At 42.6% G+C, this 24349-nt stretch overlaps 1 protein-coding gene across 2 annotated transcripts in view; it reads right to left on the bottom strand.

Annotated features, from left to right (window-relative positions):
- Positions 1–24349, bottom strand: part of DGKB (diacylglycerol kinase beta) — an 895737-nt gene that overhangs the window by 325370 nt on the left and 546018 nt on the right. For both annotated transcript variants that reach the window (XM_075587224.1, XM_075587223.1), the window contains one exon: positions 4815–4905. In XM_075587224.1, the coding sequence (XP_075443339.1) occupies positions 4815–4905 (91 nt within the window). The remainder of the gene's footprint in view (positions 1–4814; positions 4906–24349) is intronic.

The raw sequence follows: 24349 nt of genomic DNA, 5'->3' as shown, positions 1-24349 counted from the left end.
CTATCCTTGCCCTCTCCTCTGTCTCTCTTCCAAAGCAAGTCTTCTCCTTCTCATCATAATGAAGTCTTAACTCTATCTCCATCTCTTCATCCGCCATCTCACCCACGAAGTAAGTGTTCAATTGGCTTCCTTTAAAAAGCTATGTCATTATGGCACATGACTTCAATAAATGAAAGGTGGTAATCAATTTTTTTTAAAGTAATAGCCTCCATGTGTGTTTCTAAACAATGAATATGTATTCATTAGCAATCCCAAATCATTCTAACCTGATATTTTTTTAAGATGTGATGTTACTATTCATATATTTTGGTTAGCTAAAGAAAAACAGATGTTTATCATGTCACTACACAGGCGGCACACTTAATTCGAGTACGGCTCATTCCGCAAGCCGGGATATGTCCCGGCTTGCGAGCCACACTCCCTCAGCGTGCCGCGCATCACCGATGCGCGGTCACGCATCATCGGGTGCCTGTGCCGCATGTACGCGTGCCCAGGGCTCCCCGAGGGAGCCCTGGTGTCGCGCGGATGTTAGGACGGCGGCGGGACGTTCCGGGGGACCCGGCGGACCCGGTAAGGAGAGGGGGAAGCCCCGATCAGCGGGCCTCTCCTCCGAGGCTTCGGCGCGCGCCCGGCACCCTCCGGCGCGCGCCAGGTTACTGCTGCGGCCGAGAACGGGCAAATGCTCGAATAAACTCGGACGCAGCAGTAATTGTCACGTACGCAACAGTCAGCAATAGTTGTGGCAATTTGCGGTTAAGGATTATTGGTACTAAATTATTGAAGCATTTTGGTGTGTAAAGCTGCAGTTCACACTGCCGTTTTTTTAAACCAAAATGTTTATTTTCACCTTCAATATGTGCATCAATACAATCTGCACAATAACAAGTGATTAGCTAAGCTGCAGATAGATCCATTCTCCTGTAATCGATCGCTTGTTCAGGGTTATTACATTCAGTTCTTGCACAGCATTGTGGGCAATGTAGTCCTGGAATATGATTGACTGTGCAGTTACAAGATACAATTGGTGCACTGCTAGAGAGAGGGCGGGGCTCAAGAGATAGAGCCCATCAGAAGGTGAATGGGGCTCTGACTTTCAAAATGCTTCCTACATTAGAAACAAAGAAAATGTATTTAAAACCTTTTTTTTAATGCTACAAGTATTTTCTCTTAGTACAGAAGTGATTTATAAAAAAAAAAACACATGTAGGATATTGCTTCAACTGCTGTTTTAAATTCACACACACACACACACACAACATAAAAAATACTTTTTAAAAACAAATTCTATTACATATGAAGTATTCCTGGAATGCCAACCAAAATATGGCTATTCACCATAGTTGTAAAAACATTGTAGATTGATGACAGAATCTAACATGTATTGAATACGTTACAAATGTTGGTTAAAGGTTTAAATGTATGTAACCTGTGAGAACATATGTCAACATTGTCACAAATATTAAAGTTATATGTTAAAATGGCTGGTCAAAGTGACGTTTTGAAAAAATGCAATAGATTTTATATCATACATATGTGCATCAATAATATCTGCACACTGACTGGTGGTTAGAAACGATTATACATGTATAAATTCTCCTGTACTCATTCAATTGGTCAGGTTATTAAAACATTTTACTGCAAATCATTGTGGGAAATTTAGTCCATGTCGATAATATAACTGGGCAGTTACTAGATACAATTGGTACCCTGGTAGGGAGAGGCCGGGGATGAAGAGGCCAAAACAATCAGAAGAGGAAGGGGATGTAACTTTGATCATGCTTTAGACATTATAAACATTGAAAATGTTCATACAAAATGTATGGCATGCTTATTTGTGTTATTACACACACTTTTGTCATAGCACATACATTATTTATTATTCTTTACAAACATGTTTGATATTGTATGAACTGTACCTTTAAGAGGTTACGATAGGACTATCCCGCGACCCAGCTGAACTAAAACATCCACGTACCCCGTATATAATCATAACATCAACAAGTCATATCTTAAAACATACATAACGTACGTGGTGATATTATAAGATAAATAAGGTAAACGGTTATATTTATTACAACTTGTACTTTTCAAGACCACAGAATCACAAATACAAAGTGCAATATGTCTCAGCTCCAAAGACTCCACGCTTAAAACATATGTTACTAGAAAATATTTTTTTTCCTAAGTCCCATCTCGCCGCTTATCAACAGCGTCTCATCACCTTCTTGCCAAATTTTCCTGGCGGGACGATTTTGAGTGAAATTTAAATTCTAAAGTGGCGATTACCATCGATAAGCTAAGCAGGGTTACTAGAATAGCACACGTTTGAAAAGCTGGAGAAAAGTGTCTAATCACCACACATTTGGCGACATTTTCTCTTATCACCGAGTTATCGGAGCTTACTGAATCGCCGTAGCATTTTTTGGCGATAATGTGGCGACAAGTGGCTTATTGCTGCTTATTGCATGAGGCCCTTAGTGTCATCAGCAAAGATGTAGACTTTGCTCTCTATGCCAACCTCAAGGTCATAAATAAACAAGTTAAAAAGAAAGGGTCACGGTACCGATTCTTTAGGAACTTCACTCACAACCTTAGCCCAACCTGAAAAAGTTCCATTTACAACAACTCTCTGTTGTCTATCCTTCAACCAGTTTTCAATCCAGGTGCAAATATTTTTACCGAGTCCAATTTGCTTTATTTTGTAAACGAACCTCTTCTGTGGTTAGTTGTTACTATCACTGCAATTTTTTTTTTAACATGTTGTATATATTTTTTGTAATTATTGTAATTACCTTATTTGTACTTATATTTTAATATATACATATAACAGTGGTTGACAAATCACCAAAAAATCTACTCGCCACACAAAAAAAATCTACTCGCCACCTAGTACCAAACGTGTGCTACTTGGGCCAATATTTACTCGCCCGGGGGTTAAATCCACTCGCCCGGGGCGACCAAATGTATAGGTTTGTCGAACACTGCATATATACATATTACTTACTTTGATTTTTTAAGTGCAGAATACAGAACTTTTCTCTCTTAGATTTAATTATAAACTGAACATAGTTTCTAATCGTTGGGTTATCACCCCGTCAGATTAAAAGCGGGGGTCCCTGACAGTCCCCAAACTGAATGGGACTGCCAGGGACCCCTGCTGTCTTAATCCGATGGGTCATTAGTCAACGCAGAAATGCTTTAAACTTGCCTTCAACCAGCCAGGTTATACCCAGCATGTACCCAGCATGTAACCGGGCTAGTTTAAGGCAAGCTTTAGAATACTCGTTATCTCGTCTGTACTTATAGTTTCATCCAAGTACAGATGTAGACAGACTTACTGACCTCAGAGCCACATTCGCATGTGGTTGCCAGAGAGCAATGCACCATGTGTGATCATGGCCCCGAAAATAGAAAGCGGACTCTGAGGTGAATGGGACAACAGCAGTGTTAATCTTGCTGGGCAGCCATCAGTCTGGAAGAATTGCACAGAGGAGTCCAATGGAGAAGCAGTCTCTCTTTGTTTTCACCAGAGCAGCCCTGAAGCAGTCTCTGTCCCTTGATGATGTTAATGACCGAATATGGATATCTACGTCAGGAGTGGCTTACTACTCAGGTAATGAAGGGGTTAACCCGGCCTGCCCCCTCTGGAGGCCTAACCACCTCCTTTACCCCAAAACCTCCAATAAAACAAACCCCCCTCCCTCTAGACTAATAGCCAGAAGTAGCTATTTATGAGATTGGGAATTAACAGAAAAAATGTCAAACATGTTTAATAAAAGAACCATAAACAAACATTAAAAATAAATGTAAACAATATACTGTCCTATAATACAAAAAAATACATTTAAAATATTAAAATAAATTACTTCTGTGGCTAACGGTTAAGGTAATGAAGGGGTTAACCCCTCCTGCCACCTCTCTCATTAGCAAGTGCCCCCATCACCCCTGCCCTATACTGTACCTCCAAGAGGAGTACCCTTCCTAGTATTGGGCAATAGTCGTATTGGCCAATCTGGCTAATAATGCTTTTCAGCAATTGAGAAAAACTAAAAAAAAATACATTTAAGAAAATAGACATTTCAATAAAATAATAACATCTGTTTACTAATGTATCATGACTGCAGAATGGGTTCTACATGAATTAAAAAACCTACACCATATTTCTCAAAGAAAATGAGCCCCGTTCAGAGAAATGGGATTTTTTCCTTTTATGAATACAGTGCTCTTTGTTGTGCAGATTTTTCTCAACTTTTGCAACCAGGAGACTTTAGTAGATAACCACCCATTGTGTTTTATTCTACATGGATCTTGTTCAATAAGCTGCAAGTTTTAGCATGACAAATCATCGGATAATAAAATACAATTTGATGTGGAAAAATTTGGGAGTTTTCACCGTATTCATAAGAATTATATATGCAGAAATACTGTTATTAAGAATGTTGCATGTGCATGCACTTTCCTTATCAAATGTAGCCTATTCGATGCAATATACAGTATCTTTCACCTCCTCCAAGAATGTGAAATTGTGGATTGGAGGGAAGGAGAGTGAGATGTTTTTAATTAAGAATTATATCTGCAAAATGTGCATAATACTCAAAATGCAAATATATGTAGTACACATGCGAAAATATACAACTATTTCAACTATTTATTTTCACATAGACATGAATAGGTTATGTATTTTAGTGGCATATATGGAAAGAGGGGTATTACACTTTCACTTACTCCCTGTCCTTGGTTTCATACTGTACATTTTATACAAAACACGGATGGTGTTTATATTACCACAACATACAAATGTATAATTTACTTACTTCAATTTCAATTGACTCATGTAATTTCTTGCAGGTTGCAGAGAATGTCTCAGAAGTTCCAAATTCAAAGTACCAAAATTTATTCTTCATTCTGAAATAAAACCACATTATGATAAACATATTAATGTATAATATAAACAGCTATAATACAAGCTATTTCTAATAGGAACCATATTACCATTTTAATTTAGGAAATATACATACAGGGTATCCAAATACATTAATAACATATAATGAGCCATATACAGTAGTTTATTATGTTATCCAAATTACAGTAAGAATTTTTCGACAACTCACACCGGTCTAAAGTATAGCACAATGTAGTGTACAGACTGCAGAGTAATTGCCAGTAACTATATCAAAGCTATTTGTTTTACTAAATGTAATTGTGCATTTATCATTTTGTTTCTCATAAAATATTTGGCAACATGTTCAACAAAATCAATTTACAAAATGCAGAAATAAAATGAACAGTTCGATCATTGGCAAGTAAATGATCCCCAATTCCCCACCCCTATAAAACACCAAGGGCTGGAAGTCTCAGTAGCCGAGCTTGAACCTCCTCTGCAATGTAGAGTACTGTAGGCGTTAGTGTTAACATATTATTCTAATTGTGCCATTTAAATTTATAGTTAAGTTGATGTTCAAATAAATCTAATTACAGTTCTGTTGATTTTTTTCAACTGTAAGGGTTTAATTCACTTTGATTTGCAATGCTATTGTAATATTAATACCCATTTGCTACAAGGGGATTTATAGGCTTAACAGTCTATTGACTTTTTCAGAGCTTAGAGAATAGACAGCTATGAATCAGAATGTAGTGTTCGTGAGCCTTTCGTTAGTTTCTGCTTAGGTTAAACCTCAAAATGACATAGTTGGAACTCTTGACACTTGACTGTGCTTCTCACTAGCTGGATGTATTGACTGGGTAAAAGTCAGATGCATGTATTTTATTCACAAATTATAAAATAGAGCTATAGATGATGGTATTGCATCCGCTGGCGCTCTCGCACAGGTAAACTATCATGATTCCAGAAATGCTGAACCAGTACACAATTTGGACTCATTTTGGAATTATCTTATCCCTGGCTAGGGTCACAAAGCCACTTTTACAGTATGTAAATGGTAAAGGACATGCAAGACATAAAGGTGAGGGTGGGTGTTAGAAAATACATTGATTCAGTATCATTTGGTTATATCATCAGGCAAATTCTCATATAGGGGTTTCATAGCATTACAACAGCCTATCAAGGACTGTGTCAAGAACACAGAAACATGACCTTACCCATTAATTCTGTATATTTAGGAAACTGGGTGTTGTTAGTACTTGCACATGGTTTGCACTACCACAATGATAAGATCATCAGACTCACACAGGCCCCTCTATTCAGCTGAGCTCTGATAATTAAATATAGTTTTTTTTACAATGTTTGGATTCTCTGCAAAGATAGCAAGTTTTAGTATTTTACAATATTTAAGTTAAAAGTAAATTCTAACCGCACTCCTTCCATAAATCTTGACATCCTCTCAGATCATAATGTGTAGGTGCTGGCTAAAGGCAATGGCCAGGATCTCCACTCCGCCATAACAGTAATCTTCCAAAACACCTTTCCACATTTATTTTGCCAAATTCATAACCAAATGCACAAACAATTTAAAGGAAATTTGCAGTTGAGTATTTTAGAATATTTGCTAATCACAGGAATTTAAAAATGATGGCTGGTACATTTAAGAAAAAAAAATAATAATGTGTAAACATTGCAAAAATGAGGGGGAAGAAAATAGAAAATAACCAAATAGCCACAAATTTTGTTTTACTTTTTTTGCTAAGTTATCAAAAATTTGAAAATTCCCAAACAAAATGAGTCAATTAGCAAATATATTAAAAAAAAATATTTAAACAAATACTTTGGACCCTAGAAGTTCCTTTGAAAGATTAGCAAATTCAAAATTGAATTTTGCCACATTCCTCCATCTCTACTGAGATGCTAAGTGATACATTGTGTCAGGAATTGTGTTAGGAATCGGCGTTCTCCTCATTCCCCACACCGAGCACTCCCTCCCCGCAGGGAGCCCCTGGACACGCAAAACAATCCTGCCTTACCAGCCTCCACGGCTCCTCGCTCTTGCCACCATCGCGGGATCATACCCCTCGGCGAATCCTCTGCTCTGCGCCGGGCGCGCCCACGCCCTCCTGCAAGCACACCTGCACCATCCACTGGCTCGGTTCATGCGCGTACACGAGTTACGGAGCACGCTCAGTCTGCACACTCTTATTCCCGTCCCCCGGACCTCAGGCTCCGCCCCCGCACACTGCACGAGCATACTCGGGCTACTAACAAGACTCACCTGGCCTGTTATGCCTGCACCAATCTGCAGTGTCTCCCTGTAGCTCTCCCTGTCCCGCCTCTGTTCCTAATTGGACCTTCCTGCTTTATCTAGCTCCTCTCTGCTCTCAGTCTTTGCTCGACATAGTCTCTGTATGGAAGTACTTCTGGATTATCTCAGTGTTTTCACAGGTTCTGACGCGGCTTGTACGACTACCCCCTCTGGCTCTCGATCTCGGTACTCCTTGGACAACGCTCACTCTGGTAACCCCTTGAACACGGTTTGGACTACGACCTATCTCCACTCTCCACTCCCTGACTTCGGCAAGGCATTCTTCACTCTATCTCTACAACCGGTACCGGCAAGTATTGTCTACCTTACTACACCTGGCCTAGCAACGCTTTATACCACACTCCGGACACGCTCCCTTTGCTGCGGGTACGTGTATTACCACTTCCCCCTTCAGCTCAGGGGACGGGTCTGGTCTGCGGGCAGCACCGGCGTAACATTATGTCGAGCCCACAAGACGCAGACCAGACCGAACTTCAGCAGTTTCTCTCCAATCTGCTTCAGCAAAACCAGGCCATGGCGGATCAAATTGTGGCACTTGCACGCCAGGTCGCAGTACTCACAGACCGTGTACCAACCGCGAACTCGCCAGATGTAAGCCCCCACTCCGCAAGTGCAGTTAGCAGATCAGATGTAAGGATTCCTCCCCCCAAGCCTTATGCAGGTGAACCGCAAGATTGTAGGGGTTTCCTAAACCAGTGTGAGGTGCAGTTTGAAATGGCCCCCCATCTCTACAATACCTCCTACTATACCTAATTATAACCTCCTCACTGGCAGCGCCCTGGTTTGGGCTTCCCCGGTTTGGGAGCGACGTTCTGATCTAACCCAAGATTACCCGGCATTTAAAGCCGAGTTTCAACGAGTATTCGATTCTCCCGCTCGTCGGGAGATGGCATCTGTTTCTCTCCTCCAGATCACTCAGGGATGGCGAATGGTGACACAGTATGCTGTGGAATTCCGGACTCTAGCAGCCGAGACTAACTGGGGACAAGAGGCTCTCGTTTCCGTATTCTGGCAGGGCCTGGCGGATCCCATCAAGGATGAACCCTCTCGCCAATCCAGGCCGGATCAATTGGAAGTCCTCATTGATTTGGCTGTCCGAGTGGATCAACGTATCCAGGTACGCCGCTCAGAGCGCCAGCGCACTCGCTTCCCTAACTTTCCAGTTCCGTTCTCCAGTACTCCCAGCAACACTCCTGCTCCCCCAAGTGCTACCACATCTCTTCGTCCTTCAGTGGAGTTGCCTGGGCAAATGCAATTGGGGGTACAACGCATCCGCACACCGATACGGCAATTCTGCCACGCCGGGGAATTGTGTTTCTACTGCGGATCCATGGAACATCTGGTTCGGGAGTGTCCACTGCGTCCGGGAAACGGGAACACCCAGTGAGTACAGAGGGGCTCTCTCTGGGTGTAATGTCTCCACGTCCCCTTTCTAAAGGTGAACTCCCTAAGAAACTTACATTTCCAGTCTCCCTTTCAGGCGATAAGTTCAAGTCTTCTACCGCCGCTTTCATTGACTCAGGAGCTGGAGGAAACTTCGTGGATCTTGAATTCGCCAGGGTAAACCGCATACCACTCGTGAGAAAGAAGGTTCCCATCGCACTCGTCGGTATCGATAGACGTCCCCTTACCCCGGCCCACATCTCCTTAGAGACGGCTCCCTTGCTTCTGTCCTCACATCTGCACAAGGAGATCTTAGTTCTCGATGCCATTCACGCTCCTGGGATACCCATCACCCTTGGTCTTCCTTGGCTACAGATTAACAATCCTCTCATTGACTGGACTTCCTCTGCTCCCATTTCCTGGAGGCCGAGGTCAGGCGAGACTCATCAACTGCTGGCCAATACCTCTGTTCCCGATATTATTCTACCTTCCGTTTACCATCAATTCCAGGACGTTTTTTAAATAAGGTACAGTTAGACCTCTTGCCGCCACACAGGACTTATGATTGTCCGATCGATCTAGTTCCAGGTTACTCCCTACCCAAGTCCAAGACCTACCCCTTGTCGTTACCAGAATCTCACTCTATGGATGAATATATCCAGGAGAATCTCAAGAAAGGCTTTATTCGTCACTCCAATTCCCCAGCAGGGGCTGGGTTTTTCTTCGTCAAGAAAAAGGACGGATCGTTGAGGCCTTGCATCGACTACAGGGGTTTGAACCACATAACTATTACAAATCGTTACCCCCTTCCCCTTATTACCGAACTGTTCGATAAATTACAGGGGGCCAAGATTTTTTCCAAGTTGGATCTACGTGGAGCCTATAACCTGATGCGCATCAGGAAGGGTGATGAATGGAAGACGGCCTTCAACACGCGTAGTGGACACTACGAATATCTGGTAATGCCTTTCGGCTTATGTAATGCTCCCTCTGTCTTCCAGGATTTCATTAACGACGTCTTTCGTAAGGTACTCAATATTTTTGTTATTGTATACTTGGATGATATCCTGATTTTTTCCAAAGATCTCCAGGACCATATACGCCACACCTCCTACGTCCTTTCCCGTCTCCGTGAACACCATTTATACGCCAAACTGGAGAAGTGCACCTTTCATCAGACCTCCACTCCGTTCTTGGGGTACATCATTTCCGATGAGGGGTTTATGATGGACTCCGGTAAACTTCAAGCAGTCTCTGAATGGCCAAGACCCAATTCTCTCAAGGCCATACAACATTTTTTAGGGTTCGCTAATTATTATCGTAAGTTTATACGGAGTTTTTCCACCATTGTGGCACCCCTTACTGCACTCACCAAAAAAGGAGCTGATCCTTCTGCTTGGTCATCTGAGGCCATCTCCGCCTTCGAGACACTCAAGGAAGCCTTTATATCCGCACCTATTCTCCATCATCCCAATATTGAACTTCCTTTCGTCCTGGAGGTCGACGCTTCTGATTGCGTCGCTGGTGCCGTCCTTTCTCAGAGACCCACGCCCCAAGATAAGTTACATCCCTGTGCATATTTTTCCAAGAAATTCTCATCTGCCGAGAGGAACTATGACGTGGGTAACAGGGAACTTCTGGCCGTGAAAATGGCTCTTCAAGAGTGGAGACACCTGCTGAAGGGGTCGAAAGAGCCGTTTACTATTCTCACGGACCACAAGAACCTTCTTTACATAGAGAACGCTCCACACCTTGGTCCACGACAGGCTCGTTGGGCTCTTTTTTTTTCTCGATTCGATTTTCACCTTTCCTATATCCCCGGGACCATGAACGTAAAGGCAGACGCACTCTCCCGAATAATTCTTCTGAAGAGAGGCCAGAGGAATCTTTGGAGACTATCTTTCCACAAGAGAGTATTCTCGCCACGTCTTCTTTCAAGAATCTTGACAAGATTTTGCACTCCCAGAGACGCATTCCCAAGGATTGGTGGTTCCCGACAACAAACTCTTCGTACCTTCCAAATTTGTTCCAGAGGTCCTGTCTTGGGGTCACTCCTCTAAATCTGCAGGTCATCCAGGTTTTAAGAAGACTACTGATCTCATTCATCGGAATTTCTGGTGGCCAAGGATGTCTCAAGATATTCTGGAGTTTACCCGCGCCTGCCCCACGTGCGCTCAAAGCAAGACTCTCCGTCAAAAGCCTCAGGGTTTTCTGTTACCCCTTCCAGTTCCTGACCGCCCCTGGTCCCACATTTCGATGGACTTCATCGTGGAGTTGCCCAGGTCCAGAGGAATGAATACTATCTTGGTGGTCGTGGACAGGTTCTCTAAGATGTCCCATTTCATTCCACTTAAAGGATTAGCCACCTCCCCCGCCCTTGCTGATATATTTACGGAGCAGATTTTCCGGATTCATGGGATCCCTTCGTCCATTGTTTCTGACAGAGGTTCTCAGTTTGTATCCAAATTTTGGAGAGCTTTCATGAAGAGATTGGGCATCTCTTCTTCTTTCTCTTCCGCCTATCATCCTCAGTCCAATGGACAAATGGAGAGAATCAATCAATCAATCAATCAATCCCTGGAGAAGTACCTGAGATGTTTTATATCCGATTTCCAGGATGATTGGGCTCAACTGCTCTCTAGGGCAGAGTATGCCGTAAATTCTGCCAAAAATTAGTCCACCCAGGAGTCGCCCTTCTTTATAAATTATGGGTTCCACCCTCCCTGTCTTCCCATCCCCAACATTCCTTCTGGAGTACCAGCCGTAGATGAACGCATTTCTTCCCTCCAAACCGCATGGTTCAGGATTCAGTCTACCCTTCTCAACTCCTCCCGCAGATCGAAACTACAGGCCGGTCGTCGTCGTCGTTGTTCGGCGCCCAGTTACAAACCAGGGGATTTGGTATGGCTCTCCTCTAAGAATATCCACCTCAAGGTACCATCTCCTAAACTGGCACCTAAGTTCCTGGGTCCCTTCCCTATTTGTGAACAAATCAATCCAGTGGCATTCCGGCTCAAACTACCACCCAGTATGAAGATTCCCAATGTCTTTCATGTGTCCCTCTTAAAACCATTTATCTCCAGTCACTTCTTTCCGGATCAGACTCGTAAACCGGATCCCATTACTGTCCAAAATAACGAGGAATACGAAGTTCACTCTCTTTTGGATTCTCGCCTATCCAGGGGTCAGCTCCAGTTCTTGGTGCAGTGCAAGGGCTTTGGCCCTGAAGAGAGATCCTGGGTACCTTCAAAGGACATTCATGCCCCGGCCCTTCTTAAGTCCTTCAGGAAAAAGTTTCCAGAGAAACCGTTCTTGGACCGTCCTGAGGCCGTTCCTGAAGAGGGGGGTACTGTCAGGAATCGGCGTTCTCCTCGTTCCCCACACAGAGCACTCCCTCCCCGCAGGGAGCCCCTGGACACGCAAAACAATCCTGCCTTACCGGCCTTCACGGCTCCTCGCCCCTGCCGCCGTCGCGGGATCACTCCCCTCGGCGATTCCTCTGCTCAGCGCCGGGCACGCCCACGCCCTCCTGCACGCACACCTGCACCATCCACTGGCTCGGTTCACGCGCGTACACGAGTTACGGAGCACGCTCAGTCTGCACACTCTTATTCCCGTCCCCGGACATCAGGCTCCGCCCCCGCACACTGCACGAGCATACTCGGGTTACTACCAAGACTCACCTGGCCTGCTATGCCTGCACCAATCTGCAGTGTCTCCCTGTAGCTCTTCCTGTCTCGTCTCCGTTCCTAATTGGACCTTCCTGCTTTATCTAGCTCCTCTCTGCTCTCAGTCTTTGCTCGACATAGTCTCTGTATGGAAGTACTTCTGGATTCTCTCAGTGTTTTCACAGGTTTTGACGCGGCTTGTACGACTACCCCCTCTGGCTCTCGATCTCGGCACTCCTTGGACAACGCTCACTCTGGTAACCCCTTGAACACGGCTTGGACTATGACCTATCTCCCCTCTCCACTCCCTGACTTCGGCAAGGCATTCTTCACTCTATCTCTACAACCGGCACCGGCAAGTATTGTCTACCTTACTACACCTGGCCTGGCAACGCTTTATACCACACTCCGGACACGCTCCCTTTGCTGCGGGTGCGTGTATTACCCCTTCCCCCTTCAGCTCAGGGGACGGGTCTGGTCTGCGGGCAGCATCAGCGTAACACATTGATCACTTAAAAGAGCATTCTTTGCTTGGTCCCCACTAATTTTTTGTATGTGGGAAGCAGGGGGTCCCTGGAGCTGAATCATGTTTATTTCAGCTCTGGGGATACTTACTTGTAAAGGTGACACTGTTACTTCCTGGTATTTAAATCCCCATGTCGCACAGATCAATTGGAAGCTGTGACTGATGATGTTCCAGCTACCTCTTGTCCTGGGAGATTTAAACACCATTCTGTTTGTCTGGACAGGTGTCACCTTCCTTGGTAAATATCTCAGGAATCAGGGGTCCCCAGAACTGAACTTAATGCTGTTCAGCTCTGTAGATGCTCTGCTTGCCACTCATGTAAAAAAGGTTGGGGGGAGGAATAAAAAAATGAGCATGGAGAACTGCTCCTTTAAACCCTACTTACACAGATTCGGGTAAACATGAGGTATAGAAAACAGACTGCCCTTTTATTTAATTCTTTTTACGCCTGTCCCCTCCTAAGAGACATTAACCGGGTTCCATGTAGAGAGATTACATGACAGCTGGAGTCTGGTTGCAGGGGAGTGTCAAGTGTGTGACTTCAAGAGGAGGTGCAATTGCTGACACACATGATAAAATGTAGAGATGTGCAAACTTGCTGAGATCCCACTTTATCCCTCAAACTTTTTCTGAATAACTTGCTTGTAAACTTTTTTAAATTGTACATAGTTTTCTTTGGTGGAAACTTGGTCAAAAAGTTTGAACATCTCTAGTGAACTGTGAGGAGAAGAAAAATGCAGAAGAGGGAAAAATCCTTTGGAGTGTTGTAAAGGAGAAAAGGAGGGACAGGAGTGACATACATACAGTAGCAAAAGAGAGGCATCTAGAAATTATCTCTAAATGGATACAGGACGTTTCATTGATACTGGACAGCAAGAGGAAGATAACCAAAAGAGATTTATTCTATATTAGCCAAAGCTGTCAATTTGGTTGTTTTTGACAAATTCTCAAAATAATTCAGCCACAAGGAGAGCACCCCTGTGAGATGTGAGGAATGTGCGACAGAGTCCCTTCAAAGACAGTAGAGAAAAGATCTTCACAGAATGAACATTCATTTGTCCAGGCAATTTCCATCATAGAGTATCCTGCAAACACAGCAATGTAGCCAGCTGCTTACGATGGAGTCTCTAGGTTTGACAATCAATCGTACCACTAAAGACAACCCTGAGCTTTACAGACCTTAAGGGGGCCCTCAAATAGGCACAAACCTTCCCCGCTGGGAAGACCTTTGCTAGCAGTACTACTTAGCAATGTATATTTTGTGCTTCTTTGTCAAACTAAGGGGATGACCAATACTTAGGCCGCACTTATAGTCCCGGCTATGGTGACGCGATGTCATGATGTCATCCGTCGTCATTGTAGCAGCGTTTTTTGCCTGCAGTGTAGGAGGCAAGAGATGCCTTGCAAGGGGGGCATTGTGGGGGCGTGGCCATGAGCGCTTTGCCAACATTGGCTAAACCGCACACGTGCCCGCTGATGTCACACGGCGGTCGCCAAAAAAAAATTTTCATTGACTTCCAGCGATCGCGACCAAGCCGTCGCATCGTCGCGGTCACGCCTACTATAGGCGCACGCAATGGCTTAAGTAAACTTGTTTTGACGCGACGTCGCCTAACCATCACGGTATCCAGGACGATAAGCGCTGTCTTAATTTAGTCCAAGCAAGATGGAGAGGAAAAATGTGTCAATTGCTCTAGCTGACTCTGAATGGACAAAACTGGCTGAAGGTTCTGGGGGTATCCTGTGTGTTTGTTTTGACTGTGTGTGGGTTGACGGTTTTTATTAGTTATACAGTAGTGTATTTCAGGAAAGGAAACTAATGGCATGTTCTGTTGGCATATGTACCTTATACGCTAGAAATGGGATAGGCAAATTTGATGCAGAATCTAGATAAGAGTCTTTCTGGGCATCCAGCCATCTACGAGCATCAAAGGTGGCCAGTAAAACTTTGTCTCATCAGCATGCCTTGGAGAGTTGTCTTAGTGAAACCAATTGCGGGATCCATAGTAGAAAAAAAAAGATTTGTTTTCTCACCTTCTGGTTTCTGACTTCCAGTTCAAATGAACCGCCCCCTATTCAAAGTTAGCCCCAAAAACATTAAGCTGTAAGTACTTATTGGTTGCATAGTCTATTTGAAAAAGGAATTGTTGCCAAAAGCTTTTTTTTTTTTCAATTCCAGACTTTCCTTATTATGTGTTATCAGCCCGGAAAAAATACTGATTGCCCTTGGTAAAAATAGTTGTTATTTGCCTCTTCACCTCTCTGTATTGCATGGGTTCTCTGAGTCTCCTAGTGGTGGGAGATGGACCCTAGGGGTGGTCCTGCCCTCATTCCTGCCCTTCAAGAATCTACAGTTGGGGCCGGTTGGGTTTTTACAGAGGATATTATTCATTATTATGCATTTAGTATTACAATATGCTTTACAGGCAAATATTTTGCAATTAAACTGTACAGAATATTTGACTGTTACTTATCTTATCAATATAGTATAAAATACTTCTATTTTAAGTATTTTCTCATTGTTCTTAAAACCATAATTTACTAAATCACAGCTAACATATCATTCTGAAGCAGACTACAATATATATTAATAAGATATAATATGATTTATTCCAGTATTCTAGTTAACCATCTTTTTCTTAACAGTTATATAATCACCACTCACCAGTTTTCCAATGAATGATTTGCAGTTCTAATGAAAGAAGTACATATAGCAAAATGTTCTATAACTCAAAGGTTGTATTTTTGATACCACCTCGACACATTTTCTATGAAAGAAATCTAAAGAACACCAAACACATAAAGCAGTTCTTGATACTGTTTGCTTCTATGCTTGTTTTTTCCATTAAAGTAATCATAAAGGGAACAAGTGATTTATTTTGCAAAAAAATCATGATTCATAGAGGCAGTCTGTGTCGCATTTTATATATATATATATATATATATATATATATATATAATATATATATATATATATATATATATATATATATATATATATATTTTATATATATATATATATATATATATATATATATATATATATATATATATATATATATATGCAAATATAGCTGTATGCTCATCTGCATGTCTTAGGCAGGTCTGCAACCCCACCTTTCCCCATTATCACCCAGCATACAGCACTTCCACTGCAGCAAGGGATTCTGGGAAATGACATGCAAATGAGCACACAGTGTCACTTTTTGCCTCAATAACAATTTTTAACATGGTTCCCTATAGGCTTAAGCTTGCTGCATGGTCACAGCTTTGAGCACCGCCAGGGTGCATGTCATTTCCCAGAATCCCTTGCTGCAGTGGAAGTGCTGTATGCTGGGTGATAATGGGGAAAGGTGGGGTTGCAGACCTGCCTAAGACATGCAGATGAGCATACAGCTATATTTGCATATTTGCTTTCCTGTGGAGGGTTTTTGTCACTTTTTTTACTCACCATAACTTAACTCAGTATTATGGTTTTATATATATATATATATATATATATATATATATATATATATATATATTTTTTTTTTTTTTAATATATGCAGCCTTTGATTTATTGAAAACTAATTACCTAAGCTGCTGATCAATGCATTCTGCCATGATCAATCAGCAAAGATTCTTTTTCCCAGGGTTCACTAAATGTCTGCCTTTCAATTTCAATCAATTCTTCAGTAAGTATAACACAGCAGCTACAATGTATTTTTATATGACTAAGGTAACATTGTCTATTGTTACAGTTTGCAGCTCAAACTGCTGGGAACATTTGCAACATATTATAACAAACAGGAAAGTGTTGCAAATATCTTGCACTCTTGGAGAAGTGTTTTAAAACTGGCTATTGGGAGAAGGAGCGGATCAGTGACTAAAGACAGTGACTGGCACTGAGTTTGAAGCAGGGGAACCTGGTTCAATTCCCTGTGTTGGTGCCTTGTGACCCTGGGCAAGTCCCTGTGCCTCAAGCACCAAAAACATAGATTGTTAGTTCATCAGGGCATCCACTGTGTCTGCAAAAGTCACCATTAAGCACCATATAAAACTAGCAGCACTTTTTAAGAATAAATAATTATTGAAATCAAAGCATGCTCCATGTATTAAAACTCATTAAAAATGGCATTGAGTTGAATTTAAAAAAAAATTATGTAGTAAGTGTTATATATTACTACAGAATACACACACACACACACACACACACACACACACACACACACACACACACACACACACACACACACACACACACACACACACACACACACACACACACACACACACATATATATGATATTGCTTGGATTTCTCCTTCAAAACAAGCAGGTTCAGTTATAGAAATAGATATACAGTACCACTATACATTCTCTTGTGTATGATGATGTAGCCCCCTTTCCCCCCATGTCTGGGGAGGAACTCTATGCCTAGGACATACATGAAAATGAGAGGTAACTCTCAATGTATTACTTCCTGGTAAAACATAATTAAATTAAGTACTGCTATTACCTGCCAGCTACCAGGGGGCTGAGCCTCTGCCACTGGGGTGGCCCTGGGATGATATCTCGTTCATCTCGGTGCAGTGCCTCCACCTGCGAGAGATCCAGAGGGATCCCAATGTGGTGGGATAAGCCCCTCACAGGAACGATACCAGTAATACACACACTCGGGTATATAATAACAACCTTTACTGAACACATGTCATGTGTGCTCACCACAAACCGGACTAGACCGCAAGGCTGAGGTGGGGAATGTATATGACTGCCGTCCTACAACCGCGGGGCAGGTTCAGATTACAGAGTCGATGTTGGTAGATGGGTCAGAACTGGATAGTGTAGGGTAGTGGAGGTACTTGATGTAGTCAGGAGTTGGAGAGGATAGAGTAGTCAAAGTCCGAAGCCGTGATCGAGGAGGGGAGAGAGTAGAAGTCCTGTTGACAAGCCGAGGTTCAAGGATGCCACAGGTTAGAAGTCTGGGTCAAAGCTAGCGTCAAACGAAAGGCACAAGAACAAGGTAACACAGCAATGACAGGTTGTAGCAAGCATGACGTACTGAAAGTCTATGCTCAGCAATCAGCATAGGGCTGATTGAGCATATAAGGGGGCAAGAGCCAATGAGAGAGTCCACAGGCATGACGTCAGACATATGTGGAGCAACGATAGGAGGAAGCAGGATGGAGGACAGGTGTGGTGCTACTCAGGTGAATATTGCGGTCAGGTGGTACTGCGCATGCACGGGGTCGTGGAGTGTCCATGGGTGGAGTCGGGAGCAGAGCGCCGCTGCGGCGCACGTGCATGTCTGAGGAGGTGCGTGCGTCAGTAGATGCAGTGTGCGATGCGGCCGGGAGGCGGGGTCTGCGTGCGCTCCACCCAGCAGGCAAGGAGGCGTGGGTGGTGTGCGTTGCGGCCGGTGAGTAGAGCCACTGTGTGCTCCTTACAACACACAAGAAACAATACCCTGTACCACACAGTATAATATGCCCAACCTAGTACCACCAATGAGTGTCACCAAAGTATATAGGGTGCTTGGCACCAATACACTGATGTCCTTATCCCCCTAATTCAGGGCCCATCCTAAAGTGTAGGAGATAGCGCTATCCCGTGGAATGTTGGTGCACTTGTTGAGGTACCTGCCCTTGGCTCCAGCACCCTGGTACTACAGATTTAAAAAGGGATCCGTCTGATCCAACGTTGTCGTCATCAATGATGGCGTCCACCTCCACATGGGATGAACTCCTGCTGGATGGTATCACCATAAAGAGTCTTATAATGAAGGTGGTCTGGTCCCAGACCACAGGCCACAATCACCGCGTGGTGTCTCACCAGTGCTATCACTGACTATAAGCAGCAACTGGGGATAGGTCCCGAGCTATGAGCTTTCCCTGTAGAAGCCACAACCTGTTGTGAGTCGGGGCCTATCTGTTGCCTAAGGGATGGGGGGGGAGGGTGTCTGGCCTAGTCATGGGGAGCACTGCTCCCTTGACACTACCTGCTCTTTTGAGATCCCTCTTCTGACTGGCGTTGTCCCAGGTGTTCCAAAAGTATCAATCCCCTACTGCCGAGATTCTCCTAGCCCTATTGGCTGCCTGACAACATGTGACTCTCCTCCCAGAGGCTCATGGGAGCTGTAGTTTCCCTGTGGAGCTGTGGGTGTAATGGCCGCCACTTGCAATGCCTCTTGCGCATGCACGAGGTGTAGCAAGATGGCCGTCGCAACTTGTGAGTCTACTGTGCATGTGAAATTGGTTCTGCACATGTGCCCGCAGAAATGATGCCCACCGCCCACAGTGCCGAACCGCCCTGGAGCTCCGGTAGCTCCCTGCACAGCCGCAATCTGTCCCCCTTCCCCCACACTGCCGTAGCAGGTAAAACGGGGTCATCTACAATGAGGTAGAGGGGTTTATTTAGGAAAGTCTTGCGCCTGCAAAACTGTAGCAAAATCAGTGCTAAATAATTGCACCAGATTTTTCAAAATGAAATCTTCAATAGCTTTCAATGAGATTCCCATTCTTTGATGAATATAGTGCTGTTTTGCCTCATTAGGGGCAGATGCAGTAAACTCTGGTAAATCAGGGCAATTACAACTAGTAATGAAATTTTTTACCCTAAGTTTAACGCATATCCACAAATGTATTTATATGCCCATTAGCTTAGGTTTAAGTTAACACTACTGTCCATTGCATTGGCTTAATATCACAGAGAGAGAGTAATTCTATTTTACTAGAGTCCCAAGTAGAGATGGGTGATATTTTCACTAAAATTCCAATCTGCAGCGTACCAGTCTCCAATTGGGAGAGAAAGAAAGAGAAACACCTGGACTTAGAAAGGAGCACACCTTAGATATGCAAAGTATATTTAATTGACACACCCCACACTTCCTAAAAGGATTTCTATAAGAACTATATTTACAAGTCTAAGACACCTAGTGAGGAATGGGTTAAGGGTGTCAGGCCCAACAGGATTAGAACCCACAACCTCTGCTACTTGAAAACAAGAGGTACATCTCAATGTATTATTTCCTGGTAAACATTTTATAAATAAATGACAAATTCTGAGCAACAGCTGTAGTAGTGTGCAATAAACTAGTTGATGGTTAGCTCCATTGTCACAGGATACTTCTGAGCTCTACTGCTCACACATGTACTGTAGCTAATCCTGCTATTGGCATATCTCACAGATATCTCAGGTGTGCTCCTTTTTGTGCGCAGGGAACATTGAACTGGTAACCAGGAAGTAGTCTGCTTCTAAAGGAAGCCAAGGGATGGAGTCTACAGATGTAAGCTGTGCATTACCTACATCTGTACTTAAGCAGAAGGAAGCCTAATTGATAGGAAAATTGGACACAGCTCATATAAAAGCATGAAGGAGGTTCTTTGAGTCACTTACTATTAATTAGTTACAGCATGAAAAAGAAAACACAGGTTTTTTGTTGTTGATGTTTTCAAGAATCCAGGTTCTCTCTAGATGATACCAGAACAGGGTTTTTTTTAATAGTGTCGTTTAGAAATGAGTAAATCTTCAGTGCCAATCCATAGCTACCCCTAGAGAAAACTGTGCAAAATTGTGCCTGTAGTTTCCAACGGATTAAAACAGAGTTAATACTCCCATGTCAGACAGTTTATATTATGGTACTTGTGCAGAGGAGTCCCTTTGAGTATCGGGTGCAAGCTCCGCTCCAGAGTTTGATTCTGACTTGCTGCAGGCTTCCTCATCAGCTCCTGCTGTGTGTAATCTGCACAGCAATGAATCAGCACTCTGGGTTTACTTTCAGCCTCTGCTGACCACCAGTTCCCGGATTGGCTGAATCACCCTTTATATGCTCAGCCTTTGCACCTGCAATTTGGCTGAGCATAACAGTTGTTTTATGTGATGTGTGCTGGTTGCAAGCACGCTGTTATGCCTTGCCCTCCTTCTTTCCTTGTAGTTACACCAAGACCCTTGCTATGGAGACCGACTATCCGCCTGTCTCTTGCCCTCCAACTCTGCTGGATATCACTACGCTGCCTTCTCCTACCCTCGGCTATGTAACCCCTACTATTCTCACCTCTCCAACCCCGACCCGGCTAACCACGACCACACATCTGCATTCTGGATGCTACTTCATGGCCCCAGGTCAGTGTATCTACAGTATATCCCCACCTCGGCCTTGCGGTTCAGTCTAGTCTGCAGTGAGCACCCATTACAGTCCCAGAGAGAAGTAGTCTCTCTGTGTGTCTCCCTGAGCAGCTCTTACAGACTCTGTTCGGTCTTTTAAATCAAATTTTCTATACTGTTTTGAAGCAGGGGATCTTCACAGGTGAACCCCTTTAATATAAACTTCTTTAGGTTATGCCTGCTGGGATTTAAAGCTTCCACATCACACCACAAAGACCCAACCGGAGAGGCTATCGGAATCCACTACAGAATCCTGTATCTCTGGAAGCAGGGGGTCCCTGGAATTGAAATTAATGGGGTTCACCTCTGGAGTCCCCCTGCTTTAATACAGTATAGGAAAAAGAAAAGTAAAAAAAAAACATAGTAAAACATTTAACATATTCCCCCTCCTCTTCATTACCTTGGTGACTAACTGCTATGGTAATGAAAGGGTTAACAGTTCCTGCTACCCTCCTTCTCTCCCCCCTCCCCCAGAAGGCTGAACCAGCAACCCCCGGGGCAACTACCCTGGTCACCCACCCCTCTACCCTCCAAAAAGATCTCCCCTGCCACACGTTACAGTACACAATAATTACCATTGAATTTACTAGAATGAAACTTTGCATGCTCATTTAAATTTCAAGTGAGTCCCCCCCCCCCCTTCAATAAGCAGTAGAGCTTTACATTTGATGGTAGTGGGGAAAAAAATGCTTTCCTTGGGAAAATGCTGATTTGCAGTATATTGGATCTGGCCTGAACTGCAGGAAAAAAATAAGCTACAATGTGAGACCTAATAATATAGATACAGAAGCCCCTGTTGATTTTGCTGTGAAGCAGTCTACCCCATTCAAATGAATTGAACTAAAGTATTCTCCAATATTTTGGAGATTAGAGGAGCCAGAGGTGAAAAATATAAATATAATGAATTAAAAGGTAGAGCTCGTCCTATTTTAATTGAATGCATACTGTATATTTTGAATATTTGATTTAGCATAAGAATGTATCTAACGTGATCAATGTCTTTAATTTTATGTAGTAATCTTCCTGTAAATTCAGAGTGGCCTATGTACTAATCTTGGCAAATATATTTTTTTTACGTAAAAATTGACGCACAGAAATAACATATTATATTGAGATTATGACTGTGTGCCTCTGAACTACCTTTTCTTCCCCTCAATGAACGCCATAGGTGTCAAAAATATATTTAGTCAAGTATATTAATGCACACACATGGAGAGAGCATGATGACCCCCACCCCTGCTTCTCCCCCTTCCTCCTCCCCTCCCTCTCAATTGAAAGTCACACTCTCTCAAGAATCTGGCCGTAGATTTTGGAATCAGTATGAAATCAGAGTTTGGATTCTTAAAATTACGTCTGTATTGTTTCAAATGGCGTATTTGAATTAATCTGCTCGGCTTTGTAAGTATCCAATTGCAGACAGATTTTGGTGAAAAGGACAAATTTGGTCTAAACAATCCGTGGAACTCGAGGAACCGGATTTGGACTGATTCGACCATCTCTGCCCACTGCTCACCACTCCCTCCACTCTTCCACTCACCAACACTCTGCTCAATATTTCTCTGCTCACCACTCCTCACACTACATGCACTACCTTCTCTCCTCCATCTCTCACAATAATACACACTGCTCACCATTCTCAACTATCACACAACAAAATGCAGGACACAAACAAATCAAAAACTACACAGAAACCACACAAACACCCACACTGACAGAAACCAATTATCACAAGACAACTCATGCAGAAACCTCACCAAATATTCTCAAAACGCACATAACCCTCCAACTCCTGTGCCTTCTCTCCCTTCCAGCACCACTGCCAAAAGTGTGCAAAAAACATGGCTTTGTATACTTTGCACATAGCATAATCTCGCAGGATTTTGCCGCTATTTTAGCAGTAAAGCGACACATATTACAAAATGTAACGCAAGTTTTAAGGTAAAATTGCTAGGCCTTTGTGAAAATCAAAATTTTGATGTATAGTTACAAATGTTTATGATACAAAAATCACGTTTTTATTTAAAATAACGGATGCGATATTAACTGAATTTAATGTAGTTTTATGAATTTAGGGCGTAAACACCAAGCTCTATCTGCTGTAATACTTGTGCAAAGATACTGCACCACATTTCTGAATGAAAAATAATCCCACTTGTTTAAATAGAAAATATTTCTTGATAGTTTTGATGTAGTTTTTTGAAAAAGGAGGAGGAGGAGATTTTGAAAAATGAGCCCCTGAGTTTTATAAAGGCTCTAAGGATGTCTTCTATCAAGGTTTCCCGCTGCAAAACTAGTGCAAGAAAGCAACACCAGATTCATTAAAGAAACAAATCTACGTAGTAAGTTCATATTTGAATATTTTTGTGGCTTCAAAATGTTAGTGTTACAAAGAAGTACAAACCTTTATAAAATATGTATTCTTAGTATATATCAATTATATTTACAAGAGAAGGAAAGGCAGAGCATCTGCCCAATGAGGAAGGTAACAGACTGGGACCACTCAAATCACTGCAAACGCTTTAATGGCATAAAAGCAACATAGACTCACTCTTACGCGTTTCGCACGGCTAACCGCGCTTTATCAAATAGTATCAATTATATTTGCCTGCTTAGCACATTCCATTTCTGTGCACCAAAACACATGAAAACAATATTTTTTGGATGCTGATAGCGTCAATTTGAGAAATGTAAGGATATCGCATAGGTGCACACAAGCAGAGTTTACAAATGTAATTTCCATGCGCCAATTTTGTGCCAAAAAAGTCATTTGCAATGCATAGTACATCAGCCCCCTTGTATTTTTTTATACCAAACAATGTATTAAAGGGTACATTTAACATACAATAGGATGAACTCGATGAACTTATGCCTTTTTTCAAACTTATATTATCATACACTATGTAACTATTGTTTCGTTTGTTTAAAATTAGTTTTTTTATTGAACCTTTGACACAATTAATTCACTACAATGTCATCATTTATATTCCTCAAGGAGACATTGCATTCCGCATGTGATTCAATGCAGGATAAAGCCAATATAAAACACAATGGCTTTGTTCTAAAGCAAGAAGCTAAATAATTGTTATAATTGTTCTCTTTGTGTAATAAATTCCTACAAACAAACTGAGTATAACTAATTCACATCTCTCTTCAATGCAGAGGCCTTTTCACTCGATGAATTAAATAATATTTCCAGACATAAATCATTACATACAGTATATATATATTTTACTTTTCCAATATCAATGTGCCTAGTATATTTGTTACAAAAGAACTGTTTCTGATTGAGTTTGTAACTGAGCTCCAAACCACAAGGAGGAAGTTATTTTTTAACTGCACACTAGAACTACAGCACCTATAGTACTGAATGCGTGTGTATAGGTCCCTCACATGTTAACTTTTTGCAACAGTATAGGG

Source organism: Ascaphus truei, chromosome 2 (genome assembly GCF_040206685.1).
Source record: "Ascaphus truei isolate aAscTru1 chromosome 2, aAscTru1.hap1, whole genome shotgun sequence".
NCBI lineage: Eukaryota > Metazoa > Chordata > Amphibia > Anura > Ascaphidae > Ascaphus > Ascaphus truei.
The sequence above is the reverse complement of the archived record's forward strand: the minus strand, read 5'-3'. Positions and strand labels throughout refer to the sequence as shown.